The sequence below is a fragment of the Oncorhynchus tshawytscha genome, linkage group LG01 (genome assembly GCF_018296145.1).
Source record: "Oncorhynchus tshawytscha isolate Ot180627B linkage group LG01, Otsh_v2.0, whole genome shotgun sequence".
Lineage (NCBI taxonomy): Eukaryota > Metazoa > Chordata > Actinopteri > Salmoniformes > Salmonidae > Oncorhynchus > Oncorhynchus tshawytscha.
The window spans coordinates 49,485,410-49,508,344 of NC_056429.1; the positions used below are offsets into that span (position 1 = coordinate 49,485,410).

At 44.5% G+C, this 22,935-nt stretch overlaps 1 protein-coding gene across 1 annotated transcript; it reads right to left on the reverse strand.

The window, feature by feature from the left end:
* Window positions 1-84: 84 nt before the first annotated feature.
* Window positions 85-6,611, reverse strand: LOC112252476 (HPS6 biogenesis of lysosomal organelles complex 2 subunit 3). Its single transcript, XM_024423726.2, has one exon. The coding sequence runs from the start codon at window positions 6,287-6,289 to the stop codon at window positions 3,431-3,433; it is 2,859 nt and encodes a 952-aa protein (XP_024279494.1). The 5' UTR covers window positions 6,290-6,611; the 3' UTR covers window positions 85-3,430.
* Window positions 6,612-22,935: the final 16,324 nt, after the last annotated feature.

Consider the following 22,935-nt stretch of genomic DNA (forward strand, 5'->3'; position numbering starts at 1 on the left):
TAAATTAGAAATAGACTGAGAAAATACAACACAATACTATCAAACAGTATATTCCAAAATGGCAAACACCAAACAGAGACCATGTAGAAGTTTTAACTTGGGTTTAATAACACACGCATTTTGCATTCAAACATTTGATATCTGTGTGGCTGAAAGTGAAACACTGCAGAAGGCTAAAGTACTGTACATGGAACAGTCATCACAGCTGACCGGAACATTTGATAACAGGCAATAAAAAAGGGGAACTCCACCTGTCAAAGTGGAGCAAAGGCAAATAAACAAAGACTTCTGATTCTGAGCACATTCACCTGTCTGGATTGAATAGTAGGATGCTAGGCAATGGTGTTTTATGTGATTTTCTTGTTATGCTAAGGCTTTATACATCCATCCATTCTCACATACTGCAGGGGTATCAAATTCAAGTCGATGGCTGCAATCCTACTGGTTTTAGTTTCACTTATTGATCACTGATTGGCCAAAGAGAATATACAGTCTGATTAAAAGTAATAAAAAAACTGCCATTTGCGGCCCTCCAGGACTGTAGATGTGCACCCGACATACTAGGATAGTCTCGTCAGTTATCATATGCACAGTGAAACATCAAACTAACAGAATGTCATCACAAGTCACAGAATCTCATGAGCCATACCCAGCAACCCTTTTCACTGGAGTGCACTCCTCCGCAGATTTGAAAGCATAGGGCTGGTGTTAGTATGGGTTATTACATCGATCCCATGCTCTTGTTTGAGGACATTCTGTTTGATCTACGTGGGGGATTTTCCTTGAATCACTTCAAGGAAATGGGTGGAGAATTCCAGCACAGAGTAAGTCATCTTTGTCTCTCGGAGCAGGCAACCAGTTTTAACTGGCCGAGTCACATGATCAGGCAAAACAAATTACCCCATGTCACTCACTCACACAACATCCATGCTTCTTATGGCTGTATCTATAACAGTGGTGGTGACTGCATTAGAGCAGATATGTGACACTAGGTTGTGAATGAGGAGCAGCAGCTGCCTGAAGGAACTCAGTCATTCCAGTAGCATTCTGGAGTGTCACTGACTGTGTGCCTTAGCAGGCCGTATTTTTGTGAGCGCAGTGTTCAGTCAGTTTTAACCAGGTTAGGCTTCACCAACTTCACAGAATATATCTGGATAGAACTACAGAAACAAATAATTTCATAAACAAATTATATTCTTTAGAGTTGGTTCCACAGCTCTGTTAGCCTGAGTCCAAGATTTGTCTGTACTGTCATTCCAACTCACATGTCATTGGCAAGACAGCACAAACATATCTGGGACTCAGACTACTGCACTGTGCAAAACATTTAAAGAATCAGTTTGATTCTAAATCTAAATGCTAAAGAACACTTTCTATAAAATAAAAAATGTAGGCACTTTAAAACAAGCTTTGTTTACAAGGTTTGATCTCCAGACTTTAACATTTTACTCAGACATGACAAGTAAACAATAGTAGGATGTTCTGTAATACTGACAATGGGGAAGAAACACATACAGCATGTAGAGCATGAACTCCTCTGTGTGTGTCAATCATGGAGCAGAAAACAGAGAGAGAAGGAGAACGAGAGCAGAGGTGAAATGGAGACGGGGAATGTTAACAGGAGAAAGAGCGAATGCCAACAGTGGATAGACAGAGAGAGAGAAAATGTTAGGAGAAACAGACAGAGGGTCTAACATCCATAACGACATTACAGTCACTTGGCCCATGCAGGGAGACGTGACCTGGTGCAGAGTGCCGTGTGTGAGATGTGCTTTGGTTTGGGCCTACCCCACCCCTACTAAGGACATAACAGCGTTACCCCAAATTAAATTACAGGAGCTCGAAGACAGTGAATCACCTCTGCTCTACAGGGCAGTTTGGTAGGAATGTGCTGGGTGGAACTGGAGAAAGAGAGACTGGAGTGGACAGGGGAGAGACTGAAGAGAGGGTTGAGAAGATAATGAAAAGAGAAAGAGAGAATGCAACAAGGGTTTAAAGAAGTAGAAAGATATAAATATTAATCTACCCCTGAAAGAAAATGTACACTTTTTAACTGAACATTTTCCTCCAAAAGCAGCATCTCTTAAATAACATGTTTCACTATAGAACTTTTCCACTGCTGCTGGAAAAAGTGTCATTATATCAATGTTATTTTCAAACAGACACGTTCAGTAAAATAGTTCCATGTTTGAGCGTGACGATTGACTGACTTTATGAGGAACATACACTAAACCCAGAAGTCACGTCCCAGAGATGAAACATTTACTCCCTAGAGCCAAGGGTTCAAAATATTCTAAACAAATAAACATTCAACACAGAGGTTTGTGGGTCAGGGTCCGATAACTGTATCACTATGGGCTGACAAAGGGCTTTCGATTCTTAGTAGGTTTAAAGTACAGTAAACCACCTGGGATATTATGACACAGAGTTGGCGAAAGCAAAAAAGATCCAGGTTGTGTACAGTAGGCACGAATTAGAAAATAACATTTTGAAGCACAAGAGGCACTACCTGAACATGACCAATGAGAATGTTCATTGTAGCTTTTTAAACATTTTCTGTTGGAAAACATGTTCCGTTTTGTGCCTGCTGAACAAGACCCACAACAATGAATGAATATTGAGCAAGTTGATAAAAAAAAAGAGGACAGTTAATGGAGTTCTACCATATTACATACAAGAATGGTAGCTCTGCGACATGCACACTTAATAATCTGTTCATAATATCAATACATACTGTATATTAGTCTATTAATGTTCTTTCCATTAAGGCTGAGTTTATCGAATGCAAGGCAACTCTTAGCTAGCATTCTACTCTGTGTGCATTCCTGATCACACAATAACACTTAAATAACACCACATATATACACATTTTAAAATACAAAATGAAAATCAAAGAGAGGTATGTACAATGGTAAGATTTAGTAGTCATTTAAATAACTTGGAATAACTTTAAGGCAATATTTTGTTCGGAAAGTAAACTGTCAGCTATGGTTACTCATCTGCTTATGATTGACAACAGAAAAGAAACCTCAAATGAAGCTTGCCTAAAAGAGGACATTTTGTTTTGTTGACTGATTTTGTTGTTCAGGCACAGTCCTGCTTCAGTGTAGAAGAAACACTTAAAGTATGCTGTTCAATAGCAGATTAGACAAATCTCAATCTAACAACCCACTACTACCTATACCAATCAACTGAAATCTCAATAATGGTATCAATAGTTTTTTTGTTATTTTTATTCTGTTAAAATGTTTTCGTAGCCAACACTGCACATCAAGTAGAGTAACATGAAGATATCGCCGCAGCCAAAGAGCACTTTTCCCTACAGAGCAGAAATAGACTGTGTGTGTGTTTTGAGTATGGCAGGATTGACAGGTTGTGGGAGTGTCAGACAAGGGTTATGGGGTGAGAGACCAGTGTGCGTGTGTGCGTCTCAGTCGGGGTTCGGAGTGGAGGTCACCCTGCCCCCGTGGACAGTCCTGTGTTTAGATGGGTCGTGTTGATCCAAGATGGCCGCCATGTTGCTGATGATATCATTGTGCTGCTGATCTAAGCCTATGCTAGGCTCGGTGGTGGACCTAGGCAGTCCTTTAGCCTGACGAGGGGGCGTGGGAGGGGGGAACGAGGGCGACTGGAGGATGTCAGCATATCGCTGGTTGGGCCTGGTCTCTCTCTGTAGAACCTTACTGAGCAACGGCTTCAACAACCCAAAGGTCAACTGGCTGGACTGGGGGTCAGCAAAGGGAGAGGAGGGAGGGATATTTGAGGAGGGGGAGAAGGATGTAGATAAGGAAGATGATGAGGGTATATTTTTCAGCACAATGTTAAGTATGGCCGTGACCGTAAGATCTTCAGGACACAGAGCCCAGAGGAGGTCTAGGTATGGATCCAGGTCTCGATGCTGGGCCACCTCACACAGTAAGGTAGTAAAGATCTCTTTGTTCAGTAAGGGACTCTGCCTGCAGAACCGCTGTGCCACTTGGGTTACCCTCTCCCACTGTCGTCTCCCCATCAAGATCCTCAGAGCCTGGAGGACAGCATTTGGCCTACCACTCACCAAAAGGAGATCCACCTCCAAGTCCTGGTTTTGTTCATAATCTGGGTATTGTTTCAGGTCTGATCCGGGGCCAGGTAGAGGCAGAGCTGAAAGGGCGCGTTTATACAGGGGGAGGCTCTCTCCATTCTCTGCAAATCCCCTACCTCCAGAGTAGCTCCAGGTGGAGCCACCAAGGCCTAGACCCATCCCCAAGCCTGCAGAGGTCTGCTGCTGCTGGGCCAGCTCCAGGAACCTGGGCAGCCAGCTGGGCTGGAAGCAGAAGACGGAGTGGCACAGGAGCTCGAAGACAGGCAGGGCCGAGTTAGCGGCAGGTGGGCAGGAGTTGGAGCTAAGGCTGGGGCTAAGTTTAAAACTAGAGCCAGTGCTGGGGCAAGGTTTGGGTGGCTTGTGTTTAGACTGGCTGTTGCCATTGGTGTAGGGCAGGTTTGCGGTGACAGTGGGGGCCTGTACAGGGCTGAGGACAGTCTTCCAGACCTCCGGGGGCACTTTAGAGGAGAGAGAGCCCTCTCCGTTGCAGCGTAGCTGCAGAGCGCTCTGTGTGGCCCTCCAAGCCTGACCGGGGAACAGGCTGAAGATGGAGTTGAGGTAGAGTAGAGAGTCTCGGTCGAGCTCTGACGACAAGAGGAGTCTCCCCACTTCCTGCTGCACTAGACTCTCACACACATCCTCCACCTCCCTCTCCTTCACCAATCCCCCCTTCACCTCCTCTAGGGAGACCAGCCCCTTCAGTTCAGCCTCCAGGGACCCGAGCAGCTTCTCCTGTCCTCTCCTGCCTCCTCCCTGGGGTAACTCCACTCCCCTCTCCCCCCTGCTCTGGAGGTAGTCTCCGACGATGTTTGCCAGAGTGATAGGAGCCTGGAACATCCCTCCTCTCTTTAACTTCTCCACAGTGAGCCGAGTGCTGCTGAGACTTCTCTGTTGGTAATACTTACAGGCTTCCTCGAACACAGCCTCTACCAGTAGAGCCGCAGGGCTGATGCTCTCTCCTGTACCCAGGGACGGGGTCTTCTGCTTTGGGTCAGAGTCGTGGCCCCAGGGGTCGCCGTCCCGGAGCATCACTACATATAGGCCGGTTTCTAACAGCAGGTGTGGTGCCTGCCTCTCGGTCCTGTTCACGTAGAGTAGCCCCTCTCTCTTCAGGGCTATTTTCTCCAGCTCCACACCACACGTAGTGTCAATCAGGTAGAGGGTCCGTCCGATGGTCAGAGCCAGGGTGTCCTGGTACACGTTCAGGCTGTTATGGGCACTGCTGCTGGCTAGGCAGTTGTCAGCTAGTTTGTAGATCTGTCGTAACACCCCATCCTTCTGTAGTAGACTGACCCAACCTGTGCTGAGCAGCAGTAACAGGCCTCCACTGCCAGTGGGGGAGTAGCCATATATATCAGGGGGGCTAAGGGCTGATAGGTATCCCGTGCAGTCTGTTATCAACCTTCTAAAGTCAGATTCTTTTGTATAAGGTGAGTCTTTTCGGAGGAGATTACCTTTACAGGTGCTGCTCACTCTGAATGTGTCATACCGGGGGGACCACATGAGAAAGAATTTGGAGAGGGACATGGTGGATTTGTCTTTCAAATCGGGTAGTAGGTAAACATTCTCACCTGAGCTGATGACGTTGTAGCGGGGGTTGTTGTGCAGAGCAATTTTCATGCCCCCTAAACTGACAGCCATTTCCTCCACCTCATAGGTTCGTTTGCAGATGCAGTACCTGAAATTGTGGGTCTCGTTGACAAGTAATGAACTCTCTGACGGTGGCCGCTCCTCACACCAGACGATGTAGTTCTGACTGGCCGAGACAGAGATTACTTTAGCCCGGGGGCTGTTGCAAAGGTCCGCGGTGTGCAGGGGATGCCATCCCCCTTTGAGTTCCAGAAATTTCCAAAACTCTGCTTTTCCATTCTCGAATATGACAGCTAACAGCGCAACACCGCCGTCTCTGTTTTTGTCGTCAAAATATACAATATCCACAATGGGCACAGCCCGAGTCATCCCCAAATCTAGGTGCTTTTGGCTCTGGATCTGCTGCGGTCTCTGATATTTGTCAAAAGTCATGAGACCAACCTTGGGTTTGCGGAGAATGACGTGAATGTGGCGTCCATCTGGGCTCACGCGCACATCTGATAGATTGTTTTTGCAACTTCTGTTATTCGAATACGTCTGTCTTAGGTACTCGTTTAAATCTGTACCTCTAGTAAAGTCCACGAAATCTGTCACTTGTTCCAACATTCGTTGCATCATGTCTACAGAGCAGAGAAGGTATTCGATGCGGCGCTAACGCTAGCACAAATCTCAACTCAGACTGCCGATGTTGCTAGCTGTGGAACCCGTCAGCGGTTAAATCAACCGTTTGTCGTAAGCTTTAGTAATCCCACTTCCGTCGATGAAAACCTCTCTTACTATGTAGCTAACTGTCGACATTTCAAAACATTTGAAATCTTATGCGTAAAAGTAGTTAGCTAGCTAACAAGCTAGTCATCTGGATGCTTAGCTACCTCCTAACATCACGAGTTTATTAATTTCCGGATACAAAGATTTTTTTCCTGAAAGGGGAGGAGTGGAGAGGGAAATACGTAACATCAAAGACTGCATCACAGAACGTTGAACTGTGTAGGTTGTTCCATTTTCAGCATGTGAAAATAGTTTAACAGCAGTACAACTAAATAAACGTAAATTGGTGGTATACAACACTTCTAAAAATGACTCCTAAAATATGCATTCGAAAAACGTTCATAAAATTGTGATTATTAAGTGACTGAATGACGAAATCGTTGAAGTTGACTATCTGTTGTTCTTAAAAAGTATTTTATAAAGCATTGAACTGTCAATCAAGGCACAACCGCAAGCTGTCTGTCAAATGGCGCGTTCGTCTGCCCAGGCGTTGGTAACACATGCCAGATGTTACAGTGCATTTCCACATAACATGTTGGGGTGATTAAACAACGGAGCGCCATTCATTTTGAATTGAGGGAAGTCAGTGGCAGTGAAGTGGGCGGAGGGACAGTTGGGCGATGTGAGCATCTGCGAGGGAGCCTGAACATGGTAGGATCAACGTTTGGGACAGCTGAATGTTTTGGTAATACTCCAAGACAGTGTGGCACTGTTGACCAATCGAAGGTCACTATAGCTTCCAGCCCCTATTGTAATGGCTGTTGAGACCTAGCCTGCTTGCTAGCACCCACTTGAGGACGAAGTTACTGCGGCTATTGTTGGTGTTTACATACTGGAGAGGGAATGCAAAACAACGACGCTGGACAGAGTGGAATCAGGTGTATCAAAAGGCAATTTATTGAGTCAAAGATATTTTGTCCTGCCGTTATCGTGCACGGACCTAAGGAATGTGACTGTGAGGAGTCAGAATAATTAGGCTGCTCAGCCAGAGTTTACAGCAGAATGTATACACAGAATAATGTAGGTGGAGTCTCTCGTGTTGATCTTCTGACTGGTCCTGAAGAGTTGGAGGCGGGCCTTGCTCTAGCCAGAGCGGCCCAGAGCGGGCCCCATTGGTGCACAGCAAAGTCCTTTGCTCTTGGCACCCGACCAGTAGGGGGGGGGGTAGAGTGTGAGTGTACAGTGCTTTATGAGATGTTTGTGTGTCTAGGAACGAAAGATAGGGAAACTAGCAGTGTCTGCTTTAGGCGCAGGTGTTTCCTGTTTATGCAGGAGTGCATGAAAGGGTCAATGTCAGTGAGATAGCTTGGCACTTCTAAGCTCGTTATTGTTGCAGGCTGCTCTTTGTAGTTTTACAGGGAGTATATTTGCGTGATGGCAGCTGTGTGTCCTTCGGATAATCATGTTATTGCAGGTAGGCTCTAAACTTGACTGAGGACACTGGGCCCAGAGTTATCTGAGGGCATCCGGTTTAACCAGAGTGTTGGTCTGCTAGTGATGCTTGATATTATTACTTATATAACACTATCCAAATGATCATGTTATGTGGAAACTGGGCATCACCGCTCATTTACACTATTACAAGCGGCACTCGCATAACCGCGCTAGCCTCACCTTCATGTGGGTGCTAACAAGGTAGCAAGCAAGCTAGGTAGTGCTATGCATCGTCAGCCAATCCAGTAGGGGTGAGCTTCGATTGATCACTTGCATTCAGACTATGTGAGCGGAACAGAGCGGGAGCAGAGCGAAGAGGAGCACACAGGTGTAAAATCAAGGTGATTTACAAAGATGAGGTGGACCAAGCGCAAAAGAGGGAGTGCGGTGATATAGTGTCCACAATTAAAGAATCGTTGTGGAATCTGAAAATACACATATCCCAAAAGCATGAGTTGTAAGTGCCCATACAGAATGTTAGGAGGTGGGTTGCTAGCTAAGTATGTCATTGTAGAAAAGTATTTTTAATCCAAAAATCTGATCTCTTAAAAGTTTAATTAATTTTCGTTCTATTATCTATGCAATAGGCTATCATTTTTTGGGGGCCCAATAGGGCTGACATATGTCTCCTGACCCCTCCTGTCTCAGCCTCCAGTATTTATGCTGCAGTAGTTTATGTGTCAGGGGGCTAGGGTCAGTCTGTGTGAATTTAAGTATGCTCTCTCTAATTCTCTCTTTCTCTCTCTCTGAGGACCTGAGCTCTAGGACCATGCCTCAGGACTACCTGGCGTGATGACTCCTTGCTGTCCCCAGTCCACCTGGCCGTGCTGCTGCTCCAGTTTCAACTGTTCTGCCTGCGGCTGTTCACCGGAGGTGCTACCTATCCCAGACCTGCTGTTTTCAACTCTCTAGAGAAGGCAGGAGCGGTAGAGATCCTCTTAATGATCGGCTATGAAAAGCCAACTGACATTTACTCCTGAGGTGCTGACTTGTTGCACCCTCGACAACTACTGTGATTATTATTATTTGACCATGCTAGTCATTTATGAACATTTGAACATCTTGGCCATGTTCTGTTATAATCTCCACCCGGCACAGCCAGAAGAGGACTGGCCACCCCTCATAGCCTGTTTCCTCTCTAGGTTTCTTTCTAGGTTTTGGCCTTTCATAGGGAGTTTTTCCTAGCCACTGTGCTTCTACACCTGCATTGCTTGCCAGGCATCCCATCCAGCCTGGCAAGAGTGTCCTGAAGGGTGTATAGCATCCTCAGTTGCTCTGCAAGCATGGAGAGGGTCTATTCTCCGCTGCTGGCATTCTTTCCAGGCACCATCGCGTGAGCCTGAAGCCACAGACTCTGGCCAAACTCGTGTTTCTAAAAGTGAATTCAAAGACACTGTAGACTGAGCCTAATAAGGCATTTTTAGTTACATTTGTATTTAATTCTAAGTAAGTCACAGCCTATATGCACAATGTATAGGCTATAATGATTTAATACAACAAAATATTGTAAGGATCTCTACAGGATCAGTGTCCCACCCTCGGGACTGTTGAGCTAACGTGCTAATGGGATTCACATGACGCTGTAAGTAACAAGAACATTTCCCAAGACAGACATGTCTTATATGGACAGAAAGTGTAAATTATTGTTAATCTAACTGCACTCTCCAATTTACAGTAGTGATTAGTGAAAGCATAAAATGCTATTGTTTGCGGAGAGTGCACTTGTACTTGAAAATGTATATATTGACAAATTAGGCACATTTGGGCAGACTTGATACAACATTTTGAACAGAAATTCAATGGTTCATTGGATCAGTCTAAAACTTTGCACATACACTGCTGCCATCTAGTGGCCAAAATCTAAATTGTGCCTAGAGTTTTGCTAGCACAGACTGGTATATGTTCCGGGATTCTTCAGATGGCATTGAGGAGTACACCACATCAGTCGCTGGTTTCATCAATAAGTGCATCGAGGACGACATTGTCCCCACAGGGACTGTATGTACATACCCCAATCAGAAGACATGGATTACAGGCAACATCCTCACTGAGCTAAAGGCTGGAGCTGCCACTTTCAAGGGGTGGGACTCTAACCCGGAAGCTTATAAGAAATTTCGCTATGCCTTCCGACGAAACATCAAACAGGAAAAGCGCCAATACAGGACTAAGATCGAATCGCACTACACCGGCTCCGATGTTCGTCCGATGTGGCAGGGCTTGCAAACTATTACAGATTTACAAAGGGAAGCACAGCCGAGAGCAGCCCAGTGACACAAGCCTACCATATGAGCTAAATTACTTCTATTCTCGCTTCGAGGCAAGTAACACTTCAACATGCATGAGAGCACCAGCTGATCCCAAACGACTGTGTGATCACGCTCTCCACAGCCAATGTGAGTAAGACTTTTAAACAGGTCAACATTCCCAAGGCTGCAGGGCCAGACGGATTATATGGATGTGTGCTCCGAGCATGCACTGACCAACTGGCAAGTGTCTTCACTGACATTTTCAACCTCTCCCTGTCTGAGTCTGTAGTTCCAACATGTTTCAAGCAGACCAACAGTGTCCCTGTGCCCAAGAACACTAAGGTAACCTGCCTCAATGACTACCGACCTGTAGCACTCACGTCTGTAGCCATGACGTGCTTTGAAAGGCTGGTCATGGCTCACATCTAAGCCGTTATCCCAGAAACCCTAAACAATTTGCATACAGCACCAACAGATCCACAGATGATGCAATCTCTATTGCATTCCACACTGCCCTTTCACACCTGGACAAAAGGAACACCTATGTTAGAATGCCATTCATTGACTACAGCTCAGCGTTCAACACCATAGTGCCCTCAAAGCTCATCACTAAGCTAAGGACCGTGGGACACCTCCCTCTGCAACTGGATCCTGGACTTCCTGATGGGCAGCCTCCAGGTGGTAAGTGTAGGTAACAACACATCCGCCATGCTGATCCTCAACACAGGGGCCCCTCAGGGGTGCGTGCTCAGTCCCCTCCAGTACTCCCTGTTCACTCATGACTGCACGGCCAGGCATGACTCCAACACCATCATTAAGTTTGCCGATGACAGTGGTAGGCCTGATCACCAACAACGACAAGACAGCATATAGGGAGGAGGTCAGAGACCTGGCTGTGTGGTTCCAGGACAACAACCCCTCCCTCAATGTGATCAAGACTGAGGAGGTGATTGTGGACTACAGGAAAAGGAGGACCGAGCACGCCCCCATTCTCATCGACAGGGCTGTAGTGGATCAGGTTGAGTTCTTCAAGTTCCTTGGTGTCCACATCACCAACAAACTAACATGGTCTAAGCACACCAAGACAGTCGTGAAGAGGGCATGACAAAACCTATTCCCCCTCAGGAGACTCAAAAGATTTGGCATGGGTCCTCAGATCTTCAAAAGGTTCTACAGCTGCATTCTGATGGGTTGCATCACTGCCTGGTATGGCAACTGCTCTGCTTCTGACCGCAAGGCACCACAGAGGGTGGTGCGTACGGCCCAGTACATCACTGGGGCCAAGCTTCCTGTCATCCAGGACCTCTTTACCAGGCGGTGTCAGAGTAAGACCCTAAAAATGGTCAAAGACTCCAGCCACCCTAGTCATAGACTGTTCTCTCTGCTACCGCACGTCAAGCGGTACCGGAGTGCCAAGTCTAGGTCCAAGAGGCTTCTTAACAGCTTCTACCCCCAAGCCATAAGACTCCTGAACATCTAATCAAATGGCTACCCAGACTACTTGCACCCCCCCACCCCTCTTCTACGCTGCTGCTACTCTCTGTTATTATCTATGCATATGTCACTTTAAAATCTCTACCCATAAGTATATACTACCTCAATTACCTCAACTAACCGGTGCCCCCGCACATTGACTCTGTACCGGTACCCCCTGTATATAGCCTCGCTATTGTTATTTTACAGCTGCTCTTTAATTATTTGTTACTTTTATTTCTTATATTTTTATGTATTATCTTTTTAAACTGCATTGTTGGTTAAGGGCTTGTAAGTAAGCATTTCACTGTAAGGTTTTGTATTCGGAGCATATATGACAAATAAAATTTGATTTGAATATTTTGCATGTCCCCCAAAAAACCTTCCACTGGCAAACCAAGGATCATGTACTGTGAATATTGTTATATTTAACCTTTATTTAACTAGGCAAGTCATATAATGTAGGCCTACCTGTTATACACCTGACCCTTTTTACATTTAGCCCTGGTCTTCCCAATGCCTTCAACACCATTGGCTCTCCCTGACACACATAAACTATGCTGCTGCTAAAAACATTGGTTCAAAAATGTTGCATTTTACTAATTCCTAAGGTTTGAGAAATAGGCTAAGTGTAACCTAGTAATACTAGAAAGCTAAGTGATCCTCCTCTTTTAACAATGGCCATCAAAACTACTTTCTAAGGTATTTTTTTCCTGCAACTGCAATAAGAATTTTGGAGTCTACAATGACTGGGCATGCATATTTCTCTCCCTTTGCGGCATGAGCAATTTGAATGTTCCTCCAGAGGAATATTATTTTCTTGCATAGAATGCGACAGGCTGAACAATTGAACAGGTAAACTATTCTACTATGGGGTTGTCTGATGTAGCTTTTGCTTACTTGTGTTGTTGGCTGTGGGAAATTACATGTGGGCAACAATTTTTCATTAGATAATTCGAACAGGCTCACGAAAGGGACCAGGTCTCAGCCTGGCTTTCATTTGGATCATAGGTGCCAGGTCACGGAGCCGGCGGGACCCGGACCAATTTAACCCACTAGTAATTACCAGTTGGAGGGGCGTTTAAGTGGATTTTTCCCAGTCGTATGTGGTAAATATCACCTTCCCACTAGGATAAGAATGCAGCATCATTCAATACAGTTTACTTTGTGAGTAAAACATTTTTGGGGAGGATTGCTGATTCTACTGTTGCTGCCTGATGCAGTTCTTTCCAATCAAGTTGTTACACACATGGTTAGATACTTTATTATATATATATTTTTTAAATGTTCAAGATTTTACTTTTGTAGTCAGCTATATCAATAAGATGTAAACTAAATTGTTTATATTACATAGCATGCCTACAGAAATGACCAGGTAGCTTACTAAAACATTAAATTGTATAATTCAGCAGTAACAACATATTCATTGTTTGTTTGCTTTGCATTTGAGTAACTGAAACAAGGAGCACCACCAGGCAAAGGCAGTGGCGATTTTAGCATGTAAATCTTGGTGGGTCAAAATTACCACCGCTACACCTGGCTATTAGTGGAGCCTTGTCTGGCAGAGAAACAGTTCATTCAGCCTCATTTACTGCCTTTTTAAAAACATAGCTGTCACGGCTGACTTGCTTAAAAATCCCTTAAGGATCGTGCCCTTTTTTGCAATTTTCGCCTAAAATGACATACCCAAATCTAACTGCCTGTAGATCAGGACCTGAAGCAAGGATATGCATATTCTTGATACCATTTGAAAGGAAACACTTTGAAGGTTGTGGAAATATGAAATTAATGTAGGAGAATATAACATATTAGATCTGGTAAAAGAGAATAGAAACCAAAAAACATGCGTTTGTTTTATTTATTTTGTTCCATCAACATCATCTGAAATGCAAGAGAAAGGCCATAATGTAATATTGCAGATTAGGCGCAATTTAGATTTTGGCCACTAGATGGCAGCAGTGTGTTTGCAAGACTGCCAAGAACATTGCCCTCATCCAGGCCAAGGTGGCGAGACACGGTAGTGATGACACCATAGGCCTGGTTGATCTCTGCACCAGACATGATGCTCTTTCTAGCATACTTGGGGTCCAACATGTACGCTGCGGCGTGTATGGGCTTCAGGCAGAAGTCTTCACACTTTTTGATGTATTTCAGAATTGCAGTTTCCTCTGCTTGGAGCAACAGTGAAGTGGGCAGGGCAGTATGTATTTATTCTCTGCAAGCAGAGTCTGAACATCAGACAGGATGGCATTGTCTCCCTCAATCTGTGAAATGGCTACTACTCCATGTTTCAGGAGGTCCCGGCTGATTACCACTCTCTCCCAAAATACATCATCCAGGTGGATCCTCTTGATGGGGATGTCCATATCGGCAGACTGTGATATGGCCATTTCTTGGAGAGACTCCTTCCCTACAGGAGACTGTCAAACATGATGACAACACCACCCAAATGGGTGTTTCTGGGCAGCTTCAATGTGGTGCTCTTATTCTTCTCACTTTGCTTGGTGAGGTAGATTGCTGATGTAACTTAATGACCCTTCACATACCTAACCATTTCCTTGGCTCTCTTGTAGAGTGTATCCATTGTTTTCAGTCCCATGATGTCCTTGAGGAGCAGATTGAATGCACAGCCAATAGGTCTGATGCGAGGGTAGGACCCCTCCACTTTAGACCAAGCAGCCTACATGTTCGCAGCATTGTCTGTCACCAGTGCAAATACCTTCTGTGGTGAAAGGTCATTTATGACTGCCTTCAGCTCATCTGCAATGTAGAGACTGGTGTGTCTGTTGTCCTTTGTATCTGTGCTCTTGTAGAATACTGGTTGAGGGGTGGAGATGATGTAGTTAATTATTCCTACTCACGAACATTCGACTTTGTTGCATTCTTCACATATGATTTGGCACAGTATTTGCAAAGTACACAGATTTTCCTTCTACAATAGCTGCCAGGAAATGTCTCCACACATCAGAATAGTGCTGTGGAATTTTCCTGTAAAGATGAGTAAAAAAAAAAAAAAATGCAATTCCATGTACAGATAATAGTTAAGCGGTTAGATTAAACAACTCCTTTGTAAGATACCTGTTTTGAAATGAAACATGTTTGGAAACAGGTGAATTAACACTCCTCAGTTAGCAGGCTCAAGCAAGCTAAAACCCACATGGTAGCAAAAACTAACAAGCAGAAATTGTTAACGAGTTAGAAATTATTTAAACACACTTTGCTGTAGGCTACTATTTACTAGTTAACAAAAAATCATGTAAGTCATATAAAATATATTCACCCCACCCAGTATTGTAATCAAAACTTAATGTTAGATCCCTCACTTCTAAGGCAGTTATAGTCAATTAAGTTATCCCTGATCACTGATCATAATCTTGACGTGATTGGCCTGACTGAAACATGGCTTAAACCTGATGAATTTACTGTGTTAAATGAGGCCTCCCCTCCTGGTTACACTGGTGACCATATAATCAGGAAGATGATGGAGTCCAGGTGAGTCTGATGATGCGCTAGTGCGCGTAACAATGGTGACAGGTGTGCGCCATCATGAGCAGCCTGGTGACCTAGAGCACAGGAGAGGGAGTATACGTGACAGTACCCCCTCCCTGTTGCCCGGCCCCAGCCACAGGACACCGACCAATGGGACAATCCCGGGGATCACAACAAAAAAACATTCCCTGATGCTTCCCTTAGGTGAGGCGTTATTCTGTAATGATGTGCGCTGAGAGACGGGAAGAAAGTACAGGGAGTGAATATTTAATAAATAAACAGAACATAATAAAAAACAAGAAACACTAACAACACACAGACATGAAACTGAAACAAAAACGCCTGGGGAAGGAACCAAAGGGAGGGACATATATATGGAAGGTAATCAGGGAGGTGATGGAGTCCAAGTGAGTCTGACGATGCGCTAGTGCGTGTTACAATGGTGACAGGTGTGCGCCATCATGAGCAGCCTGGTGACCTAGAGCACTGGAGAGGGAGTATACGTGAAAATCATCAAAAGCTGTGCTATAAATACTCAGACAACCCAAAGACTCCTAGATGCCCTTCCAGACTCCCTTCACCTACCCAAGGACGTCAGAGTACAGAAAACGGTTAACCACCTAACTGAGGAACTAAATGTAATCATGCGTAATACAGTATATGCAGTCGCACCCCTAAAAACCAAAAACATTTGTCATAAGAAACTAGCTCCCTGGTATACAAAAAATACCTGAGTCCTGAAGCAAGCTTCCAGAAAATTGGAACGGAAATGGTGCTCCACCAAACTGGAAGTCTTCTGACTAACTTGGAAGTACAGTACCATGCAATATCGAAGAGCCCTCACTGCTGCTTGATCATCCTATTTTTCCAACTTAATTGAGGAGAATAGGAACAATCCTACATTTATGTTTGATACTGTCGCAAAGCTAACTAAAAACGAGCATTCCCCAAGAGAGGATGGCTTTCACTTCAGCAGTGACAAATTCACAAGCTTCTTGGATGAAAAGATCATGATCATTAGAAAGCAAATGACGGACTCCTTTTTAAATCTGCGTATTTCTCACTCAAATATTTTAATCCTATATCTCTTGCCACATTCATGAAAATAGTCATGGCCTCTAAACCCTCAAGCTGTATACTGAACCCTATTCTAACTAAACTACTGAAAGAGCTGCTGCCTGTGCTTGGCCCTCCTATGTTGAACATAATAAACGGCTCCCTATCCACTGGATGTGTACCAAACTCACTAAAAGTGGCAGTAATAAAGCCTCTCTTGAAAAAGCCAAACCTTGACCCAGAAAAAAAAACGATCAGCCTATATCGAGTCTCCCATTCTTCTCAAAAAACGTGTTGCGCAGCAACTCACTGCCTTTCTGAAGACAAACAATGTATGCAAAATGCTTCAGTCTGGTTTTAGACCCCATCATAGCACTGAGACTGCACTCGTGAAGGTGGTAAATTACCTTTTAATGGCGTCAGACCAAGGCCCTGCATCTGTCCTCGTGCTCCTAGACCTTAGTGCTGGTTTTGACACCATCGATCACCACATTCTTTTGGAGAGATTGAAAACCCAAATTGGTCTATATGGACAAGTTCTGGCCTGGTTTAGATCTTATCTTTCGGAAAGATATCAGTTTGTCTCTGTGGATGGTTTGTCCTCTGACAAATCAACTGTAAGTTTTGGTGTTCCTCAAGGTTCCGTTTTAGGACCACTATTGTTTTCACTATATATTTGACCTCTCGGTGATGTCATTCTGAAACATAATGTTAACTTTCACTGCTTTGCAGACAATACACAGCTGTACATTTTAATGAAACATGGTGAAGCCACAAAATTGCCCTCCTTGAAAGCCTGTGTTTCAGACATAAGAAAGTGGATGGCGGCAATTTTTTAAACTTTTAAACTCGGACAAAACAGAGATGCTAGTTCTGGGTCCCAAGAAACAAAGATATCTTCTGTTAGATCTGACAATTAATATTGATGGTTGTACAGTCGTCTCAAATAAAACTGTGAAGGACCTTGGCGTTACTCTGGACCCTAATCTCTCTTTTGACGAACATATCAAGACTATTTCAAGGACAGCTTTTTTCCATCTACATAACATTGCAAAAATCAGAAACTTTCTGTCCAAAAATGATGCAGAAAACTTAATCCATACTTTTGTCACTTCTAGTTTAGACTACTGCAATGCCCGGATAAAACACTAAATTAACTTCAGTTACTGCTAAACACGGCTGCTAGAATCTTTACTAGAACCCAAAAATGTGATCATATTACTCCAGTGCTAGCCTCTCTACACTGGCTTACTTTTAAGGCAAGGGCTGATTTCAAGGTTTTACTGCTAACCTACAAAGCATTACATGGGCTTGCTCCTACCTATCTCTTTGATTTGGTCCTGCCGTACATACCTACACATACGCTACGGTAACAAGACGCAGGCCTCCTTATTGTCCCTAGAATTTCTAAGCAAACAGCTGGAGGCAGGGCTTTTTCCTACGGAGCTCCATTTTTATGGATTGGTTTGCCTATCCATGTGAGAGATGTAGACTCGGTCTCGCCCTTTAAGTCGTTATTGAAGACTTATCTCTTCATCAGGTCCTATGATTGATTGTAGTCTGGCAGAGAAGTGTGAAAGTGAATGGAAAGGCACTGGAGTGACGAACCGCCCTTGCTGTCTCTGCCTGGCCGGTTCCCCTGTCTCCAAAAGGATTCTCTGTCTCTAACCCTATTACGGGGTCTAAGTCACTGGCTTATTGGTGCTATTCCATGCCGTCTGTTGGAGGGGTGCGTCACTTGAGTGGGTTGAGTCACTGACGTGATCTTCTTGTCTGGGTTGGCGCCCCCTCGGGTTTGTGCCGTGGGGGAGATCTTGATGGGCTATACTCAGCCTTGTCGCAGGGTAGCAGGTTGATGGTTTGAAGATATCGCTCTAGTGGTGTGGGGGCTGTGCTTTGGTAAAGTGGGTGAGGTTATATCCGGCCTAGTTGGCCCTGTCCGGGGGTATCGTCTCCCGACCCAGTGTCTCCCGACCCCTCCTGTCTCAGCCTCCAGCCTCCAGTATTTATGCTGCAATAGTTTATGTGTCGGGGGGCTAGAGTTATATCTGGAGTATTTCTCCTGTCTTATCTGGTGTCCTGTGTGAATTTAAGTATGCTCCCTCTAATTCTCTCTCTCTCCCCCTCTCCTCCAGGAGAACCTGAGCCCTGGGTCCTTGCCTCAGGTCTACCTGGCCTGATGACTCCTTGCTGTCCCCAGTCCACTTGGTCGTGCTGCTGCTCCAATTTTGTCTGTTCTGCCTGCGGTTATGGAACCCTGACCTGTTCATCAGACGTGCTACCTTGCTGTTTTCGACCTGCTGTTTTCTACTCGCTCTCTCTACCGCACCTGCTGTTTCTAACTCTGAATGCTCGGCTATGAAAAGCCATTTACTCCTGAGGTGCTGACCTGTTGCACCCTCCACAACCACTGTGATTATTATTATTATTTGACCCTGCAGGTCATCTATGAACATTTGAACATCTTGGCCATGTACTGTTATAGTCTCAATCTGGCACAGCCAGAAGAGGACTGGCCACCCCTCAGAGCCTGGTTCCTCTCTAGGTTTCTTCCTAGGTTCCTGCATTTCTTGGGAGTTTTTCCTAGCCAGCGTGCTTCTACATCTGCATTGCTTGCTGTTTGGGGTTTTAGGCTGAGTTTCACTTTGTGACATCGGCTGATGTTAAAAGGGCTTTATAAATACATTTGAATGATTGATTGAACCCTTAATTTTTAGAGTGCATGAGTGACCGAACACTAAGCTAATCACAGCGCAACTAGAGAAGATTACCAACCCCTACGCTCTTTATTTTCCGCTGGCTGCCCCTCCACCACAGAAAGCACTGAGCTAGGCTGAAACCCCTACATTTTGGAGCTGCCTTACTCAATATGCAAACTGACATATGACACGTATTAATGTCAAAATAACATGAAAAACTGGCAAACAAAATGACGGGTCTGAATGACGGGTCACCACTGGGCATAGGCTATTGTGAACTATTCCCTAAGTTTAAGATCAATGTAATAACCCACAGCACCACAACAATAGGCAGTAAGAAAGAGGGGGGAGAGAGAGGGGGAGGGAGAAAGAATCTAGAGAGACAGAGAGAGAGAGTGAGATAGGTGGTAGAGGTCGAGATGATTTTTGACTTTGTCCCTGAAACCCAGGTTAAAATCCAGAGCAACAATACACAAATGTAATGTTAGCTGAGATAATGCTTTTTAATTATTTGCTCATAGCCTGACAGAGGCTGGTAGTATTCAGAAAAACACAGTACATCTTAGGGCCAGCTATAGTAGATTTCACCACCATTCTTTATCTTATCACCAGACTCTTGTGAAATGCCTATATGATTGCCACAGAGTGACATACGGAAAAGGGCTTCCGTAAACTTTGTATATCTATGGTCAACAGTTGACATTGTCCAACTCTCCTATCCCCTCCATGATCTGTAACCATTGTGATGGTTCTTAAAGCGATAACTTAAAGTTTGATTGAGGCTTGCCGATTTCTGACATAGATAGGCTTAGATCATGTTACGGATCTACAGATCGAACATGTCTGTTTACTCTAGTTTTTGACTGCATATTCATGCACACAATGCAGTTATCAATAGCCCTAACAGACGTCTTCAGGACAGGGCAGGTCGATACAGTGCTATTCTAGTCCCAGCTCGGGATCTTTTCATAGAGAGATAAAGGCCTGATAAGAGTATGGATTTTTCTCTGTGGTTAATATATGAGGGAATGATGGAAGAAATTATTGATGCTCAGTAGTACTACTGATACCTTTAAGATAAAGTTATCTCAGTAGTCCTCATTTCCCTCCCTTCATCTGATTCTACACTGATGTAAGAGAGCTGGAAAGGTAACCCTATTGCTTTCACATCTACTGGGATTTCAAATCAGTGAAGACAAAAGGAAAGTTGACGGAAGAGGAGGTTACTGTAGAGAATCCCCAGGAGTATTGGGAGGTTTGTGAGTTGGTAGACCTTATATCTAGGAGGTGGCAGTATTGAGTAATATCCTTCCTCCCCTGTCTCCTCTTTGCAATAGTGATCCATATTGGCAAGGGAAGGAATGGCAGGCAATGGGGATGTTTTACTTCTCTTTAATGAGATAAGAAAGGTGATAGGTCTATACGAGGCTAAAGTTCTCAGGTAGGAAAAAAGTTCAGAACTATGACCAATTTCTTCTTTCTACACTACATGACCAGAAGTATGTGGAAAACTGCTTGTTGAACATCTCATTCCAAAATCATGGGCATTAATATGGAGTTGGTCCCCCCCTTTGCTGCTATAACAACCTCTACTATTCTGGGAAGGCTTTCCACTAGACGTTGGAACAATGCTGCAGGGACTTGTTTTCCATTCAGCTACAAGAGCATTAGTGAGGTCGGGCACTGCCGTTGGACAATTAGGTCTGGCTTCCAATTCATCCCAAAGGTGTTCGATGGAGTTGAGGTTAGGGCTCTGTGCAGGGAGTCAAGTTCTTCCCCCTCGATATCAACAAACCATTTCTGTATGAACCTGGCTTTGTACACAGGGGTACTGTCATGCTGAAACAGAAAAGGGCCTTCCCCAAACTGTTGCCACAAAGTTGCAAGCATAGAATCGTCTAGAATGTAATTGTATGCTATAGCGTTAAGATTTCCCTTCACTGGAAATAAAAGGGCCTAGCCCGAACCATGAAAACCTGCCCCAGACCATTATTCCTCCTCCGCCAAACTTTACAGTTGGCACTATGTATTCAGGCAAGTAGCGTTGTCCTGGCATCCGCCAAACCCAGATTTGTCCATCGGACTGCCAGATGATGAAGCGTGATTCATCACTACAAAGAACGCATTTCCACTGCTCCAGAGTCCAATGTCGTTAAGCTTTACACCACTCCAGCCTACGCTCAACATTGTGCATGGTTATCTTAGTCTTGTGTGCGGCTGTTTGGCCATGGAAACCCATTTCATAAAGCTCCCGACTAACAGTTCTTGTGCTGATGTTGCTTCCAAAGGAAGTTTGTAACTTGGTGGTGAGTGTTGCAACCGAGGACAGAATATTTTTACACACTTCAGCACACGGTGGTCCCATTCTGTGAGCTTGTGTGGCCTACAACTTCATGGCTGAGCTGTTGTTGCTCCTAGACTTTTCCACTTCACAATAACAGCACTTACAGTTGACCGGGGATGCTCTAGCAGGGCAGAAATTTGATGAACTGACTTATTGGATAGATGGCATTTTATGACGGTGCCATGTTGAAAGTCACTGAGCTCTTTAGTAAGGCCATTCTACTGCCAATGTTTGTCTATGGAGATTGCATGACTGCATGCTCAGTTTTATACACCTGTCAGCAATGGGTGTGACTGAAATAGCCAAATCCACTAATTTAAAGGGGTGTCCACATACTTTGGTTTATATAGTGTTTATTTAGAAATGTTGAAGCGTTACAGATTCCACTCTAGAAATGTAAAGGTTTCCGATTGAACCGACATACTTAACGTTTACCATGAATGCAGTCTCTGCTAAAGCGGGAACATTGCCTTTAAATCTCAATCATACTGTAAATAAATGTAAATGCCCCAGTGGTGGCAGTTGAGAGGGTATGCTTTTTAGAGACATTATCAAATAGAGAGGTGAAGGTCTCAAAAGGCCAGTTTTGTATCAGTGGTGGGATACAGGGAAAATCCAGATTCAACAATTCTGTAATCAGTACACGATGAATGTCACCAGAGATATCACCAGATCAATGAACGCCCTAGAGTCTGAAATAGTGGAACTCCTGGCGTTGGCTGAGACCACAGGCGATCGAGGCCATACTCAGGCCCCCAAGAGAAAAAAAATCAGCATTGGCAGACCTGCTGGGTATCAGAGCACAGGGGGCATTGGTGAGAATACATTTTCAGGGAATCTCTGAAATGGATGCCTCATCCAAATTTTTCTTTGGTTTAGAGAAAAAGAATGGACAAAGAAGAATTATTCATTGCCTTAAATCAGCTGTTGGACAAGAGATCACTAGCCTAGTGAAATTAGAAAGAGGTCAGTAGAGTTATATGCTGAGCTCTACAAGAGTGAGTACAAAGAGGATAAAACAGTGACACAGCATTCCTTGATGGGCTCCCACAGGTGGCTGCAGAAACTCAGGTTGAGCTACAGCAACCATTGTCTTTGCAGGAGCTATACACTGCATGGAAAATGGAAAGGCACCAGACATTAATGGGCTTCCCGTTTCCTTTTTAAAGTATTTTTGAGCCATGTTGGTAGAGGATTGGGTAGCAGTAGTTAACGATAGTTTGACCGGAGGGTTACTACCGATAAGATGCAGAAGGGCTGTCCTCACCCTACTGCCATAAAAGGGTGACCCTAGGGAAGTGAAGAACTGGAGGCCGGTGGCTTTATTGTGCACTGATTATAAGACCATGTCCAAGGCCTTGTCCAACAGGCTGAGGGAGGTGATGGGGCAAATCATACATACGGACAGGTCCTATTGTGTTCCCGCCAGGCTGATAGGGGATAACATTTCCCTGATTCTGGATTTTTTTGGACTTCTCTAGGGCTATTGGGTTGGATGCTGGTCTAATTTCAATTGATCAGGAAAATACATTTGATTTAATTTAATTTAACTTGGCAAGCCAGTTATGAACCAATTCTTATTTACAATGACCGCCTACTCCGAACAAACGTTAAGAGCAAATTCTTATTTACAATGATGGCCTACTCCAGCCAAACCTAGACAACTCTGGGACAATTGTGTGCCACCCTATGGGACCCCCAATCACAGCCGGATGTGATACAGCCTGGATTCAAATCAGGTACTATAGTGATGCA

Excerpts from the sequence above, each read along its gene's own strand:
- LOC112252476 (XM_024423726.2), bottom strand. The coding sequence starts at position 6,289 with ATGATGCAACGAATGTTGGAACAAGTGACAGATTTCGTGGACTTTACT.